Below are 4,634 nucleotides of genomic sequence, written 5' to 3'. Positions count from 1 at the left end.
GTTTTGAACATGTACAGATATTTTTCTAAACATTTTCTGAGAGTGGATTTGGTTTAAATAATAAATATCCTTCTGGTTATTTTAGTTATTTTGCCATTGTCATTTTGCTTGCTCTGGGTGTGTGTGTTTTTTTTATATCTTGGTTTAAGCCGAATATTGGACAGTTTTGATGGTGCAGGGGGACATGACCCAATCCCCCACAAGGGCAAACTGGGAAAAAAACACCCCTAAAATTGAAATAAGAAAAGAGGAACAGATTCCTGGAGCTGACGTTAGATTTCGGTGTAGCAGAGTCTTAATTATCTGCAGGAATAATCATCACAATGGGAGGTCCTCAGAAGGATAGCAAGATGTGTGTGTGTGTGTGTGTGTGAGTCCTGACCTGTTTGTTGCCATCTTTGCCGTCCACCTTCACCTCCAGCACCAACCTGTCCCTGTCTTATTACTCACAGTGCCAGTGAAGAGGGCGTGGCTTACTCACTCACATACACACCTCTAATTACTTGGGTATTATTTGCACTAACACACACACAGAGACAGAAATAAGCCCATGCAGTAATCCATTTTTTACACATTTATATTTTTATGAAACTGTAAAACACACACACACAGGAGCAGCTCACACATCAGTGTTATAGGGGGGATATTTGGTTCCACTGGGATACCTGTGAAACAGATAAGCATTATTATGACAGGAGCTGTGTGTGTGTGTGTACCTGCTCTCAGACTCTGTGTGTATTGTATACGCTCGGTGGTCGTACTGCAGCAGTCCTGTGAGACTCAGTGCTCCTCTGAGTGTGTGACTGTGAGCGCTGCGTGTGTGTGTCGCTTCCAGTCTCTGCTTCCTGTCCGTGTGTTTCCAGTGTGTATCCTCAGCATGGGCGCTGATGAAGCTCTCGTGATTCAGCATGTGATGCGAGCTGATACCCAGGGTGGAGTTTCGGGCAGGTGGAGCACGACACTTTACGACAGGAAACACCATGTCCACACAGGAGGGCGTGTCCTGCAATAAGAACCCCACCCACAACACACACAATCTGAAGAAAAATCATAGTGGGATGGATTAATTAATGAATAAATAAATCAATACTTTTTGTCATGACCTTGATCTTCCGACGTGTGTGTGTGTGTGTGTGTGTACCTCAGTACACAGTAACTCTGCTCGTGTTCGTTCCTCCAGTGTGACCATGATGCCATCGAGAACCTGCAGCTGGGGGAGACGCAGAACCACAGACGGTCTGTGGAGGGAACGCCGTGCCACCTACACACACACACACACACAGTGTAGTGTGACACACAGGACTGAAATGCTGTGTGTGTGTGTGTGTGTGTGTGTGTGTTTTTTACCGGATTGCCCACCACAGACAGTTCTATAAGTGATGGAAGAACCTCCAGTTTATCCAACTCCGTGATATCCTACAACACACACACACACATAATACAGGGATGTGTCGAGAAAGAAATTTACACAGACACAATGTAGGTGGTGTGTGTGTGAGTGAGACCTGCAGCTTGTTGTTGTTGAGGTGCAGACGTTGCAGGCATGTGAGCTGCAGGTGTGTGAGGCTGCGCAGGCGGTTGTCATTCAGACTCAGCTCGATCAGGTGTGTATGTGAGCTGAACCATGTCTCACTGAGCATCTTCACTCGGTTCTGATCCAACACCAACTCACACAGGAGACTAAGCCCATCCAAACCCTCCACCTGCACTATCTCATTACCTTACACACACACACATACTCACACTTAATAATTAAACACATTCATAACTGAATAATGCTGACATTCACTAACAGACTTTAAAGCAGCATGTTTTATTTAAAAAAAAAAGGTGTTATGTAGGGGAGTGCTGTGTTATGTAGTTGTGGCAGCGGGGGCGTGGTCAAGCGTCGGTCTGTGAACGGAGGGCGGAATCAGGGAAGGTAAGTGGCAGAATCACTGCACCTGATGTCAGTTAACCTGTGTTTGTGTGTCTTCCCCAGTGACCGCGCCCTATATAAGGAGAGAGAGAGCAGAGGAAGAGAGCTCTCCCCCCAGCCAGACGCCTTGTGTGTGTGCATGCGTGTGTGGCTGGGAGAGTGTGAATGTCACTGGAAAGTGCAAAATAAAGAGTTTTTGGAAACTCAGTTCTGGCCTGCCGTACTTCTGTGCTCCACCCACTTGCTCGAATCGCTACAGTGGTGCCGAAACCCAGGATTTGGAGCACAGAGGAGAACAGCCCCATGGAGTCCTCCCCCTTCTCGGACCTGATCCATGCCCTCACCATGGCCCAACAGAACCAGCACCAGGCCCTGGTCGCCCTCTGGAAGGAGTAGGAGCAAAGAAAGGTTTGAGGCCCTGGTGCTGGCGCAGCAGGAAGGTCGTCAAGCGTTCCGGCACCTCCCCGCATCACCGGGGTCCACCACCTCCACCGCCGCAGGCCCTCCCCACCTCACCCTAACGAAGAAGATGGGCCCGCACGACGACCCCGAGGCCTTCCTCATGCTCTTTGAGCAAGCAGCAGAGGCCTGGGGCTGGCTGGTGGAACAGCGCGTGGCCTGCCTCCTCCCCCTGCTAATGGGCGAGGCGCAGCTGGCCATGCTACAGCTCCCTGCCGACAACTGGCTGGTCTACGCAGACCTGCGCCGGGCCGTCCTCCAGCGTGTGGGGTGCACCCCAGAACAACAACGACAGCGCTTCCGTGTTCTGCGCCTAGAGGAGGTCGGCTGGCCGTTCGCATTTGGCCAGCAACTCCAGGATGCCTGCCGATGGTGGCTGAGGGCTGACAACTGCAACGCCGAGGGAATCGTTGATCTGGTGGTACTGGAGCAGTTCATCGCCCGACTTCCCGAAGGGACCATGGAGTGGGTCCAGTGCCATCGCCCGGCGTCGCTGGATCAGGGCATCGAGCTAGCGGAGGACCATTTGGCGGCTGTTCCGACGGCAGGACAGCATGCCTCCTCTTCTCCCCTCTCCTCTCTCTCTCTCCCCTTCCCCTTCTATTCCTCATCCTCGCCCCGTTCCCCCACCGAGGAGGCGGGGGCCGGCTCCACCCCAGCCGGCCCGCCGCACCCACGGTGCCCTCCCGTTTCCCACTTCCGTGTCTGTCTCTCCCCCCCCCTCAGGTGAGTGAGCCCCAGAACACCGGTGCAGAAAGAGAGCCCGGGCCGGTTTGCTGGCGCTGCGGGGAGCCGGGGCACCTCCAACATCAGTGCTCGGTAATGGAGGTCGGCGTGGTGGTCCGGATCCCTGACGCAGCAGAGACCGCCTTCGAGCGGGCCAGAGCGTATTGCATACTGGTGAGTATCCAAGTGGATACGTATCAGGCTTTGGTGGACTCTGGCTGTAATCAGACCTCAATCCACCAAAGTCTGGTGCAAGACGAGGCATTGGGGGGAGCACAATTGGTGAAGGTGTTGTGTGTGCACGGGGATGTTCACAACTACCCTTTAGTGTCGGTCCACATTCTTTTTCGGGGGGAAAAATTTAGTGTGAAGGCGGCGGTTAATCCTCGCCTTACCCACTCAATAATTTTAGGGACTGATTGGCCAGGATTTCGGGAATTAATGACTCATTTAGTGAAGAGTGGGTCCTGCCATAGTTCAGCAGGGGGAGGTCCTGGTGTGGCATTGGCGGGAGCAGCTGTCACAGAGCTGTCTACGTCATCACCGCATCAGAGTGAGGAGCAGCAGGCTCTGCCTCCCTCTCTCGGGGAATCCCTCGTGGATTTCCCGTTAGAGCAGTCGCGAGACGAGACTCTGCGACATGTGTTTGACCAAGTGAGAGTAATCGATGGTCAAACGCTCCAGCCAAATGCCACCCCGTCCTTCCCCTATTTTTCCATTATGAGAGATAGATTATACCGAGTGACGCAGGACACTCAGACTAAGGAGCCGATCACAAAACTTTTAATCCCAAAGAGCCGCCGGGAATTGGTATTCCAGGCGGCTCACTTTAATCCCATGGCTGGACACTTGGGGCAGGATAAGACACTAGCCTGAATAATGACCCAGTTCTATTGGCCAGGGATTTGCGGCGATGTCCGTAGGTGGTGTACGGCGTGCCGCGAATGCCAGTTAGTAAATCCAGTGGCCATTCCAAAAGCGCCTTTGCGCCCTCTGCCATTAATCAAGACCCCGTTCAAAAGAATTGGGATGGATCTCATCGGGCCATTAGATCGGTCAACATGAGGGTACCGCTTTATATTAGTTCTGGTGGACTATGCAACGCGATACCTGGAAGCAGTGCCTCTTCGCAATATCTCAGCACGTAGTATTGCGGAAGCACTCTTCCGCGTCATCTCCCGAGTTGGAATCCCCAAAGAGATTCTGACTGATCAAGGCACTACGTTTATGTCATGCACACTGCGCGAACTGTATGGGTTACTAGGAATTAAGCCGATCCGCACTAGCGTTTATCACCCACAAACGGATGGTTTAGTCGAACAGTTCAATCGCACCCTCAAGAACATAATTAAAAAGTTTGTATGTGAGGACACACGCAATTGGGATAAGTGGCTCGAACCCCTGTTATTCGCAGTGCGAGAGGTCCCACAAGCCTCCACGGGGTTCTCCCCATTCGAATTATTATATGGGCGTAAGCTGCGTGGCATACTATATGTACTATGGGAAAATTGGGAGGAGGGACCTTCAACGA

At 52.1% G+C, this 4,634-nt stretch overlaps 1 protein-coding gene across 1 annotated transcript in view; it reads right to left on the bottom strand.

Annotated features, from left to right (window-relative positions):
• Positions 1-619: 619 nt before the first annotated feature.
• lrrc9 (leucine rich repeat containing 9) overlaps positions 620-4,634 on the bottom strand; it is a 54,587-nt gene continuing 50,572 nt past the window's right edge. The window contains exons 27-31 of the mRNA XM_060924566.1: positions 1,506-1,720; positions 1,348-1,416; positions 1,142-1,261; positions 717-1,003; positions 620-665 (exon numbers count right to left, since the gene is read on the bottom strand). Of these exons, the coding sequence (XP_060780549.1) occupies positions 620-665; positions 717-1,003; positions 1,142-1,261; positions 1,348-1,416; positions 1,506-1,720 (737 nt within the window). The remainder of the gene's footprint in view (positions 666-716; positions 1,004-1,141; positions 1,262-1,347; positions 1,417-1,505; positions 1,721-4,634) is intronic.

This window comes from Neoarius graeffei, chromosome 7 (genome assembly GCF_027579695.1).
Source record: "Neoarius graeffei isolate fNeoGra1 chromosome 7, fNeoGra1.pri, whole genome shotgun sequence".
Taxonomy (NCBI): domain Eukaryota; kingdom Metazoa; phylum Chordata; class Actinopteri; order Siluriformes; family Ariidae; genus Neoarius; species Neoarius graeffei.
This window is presented reverse-complemented; position numbering and strand designations above follow the sequence as displayed.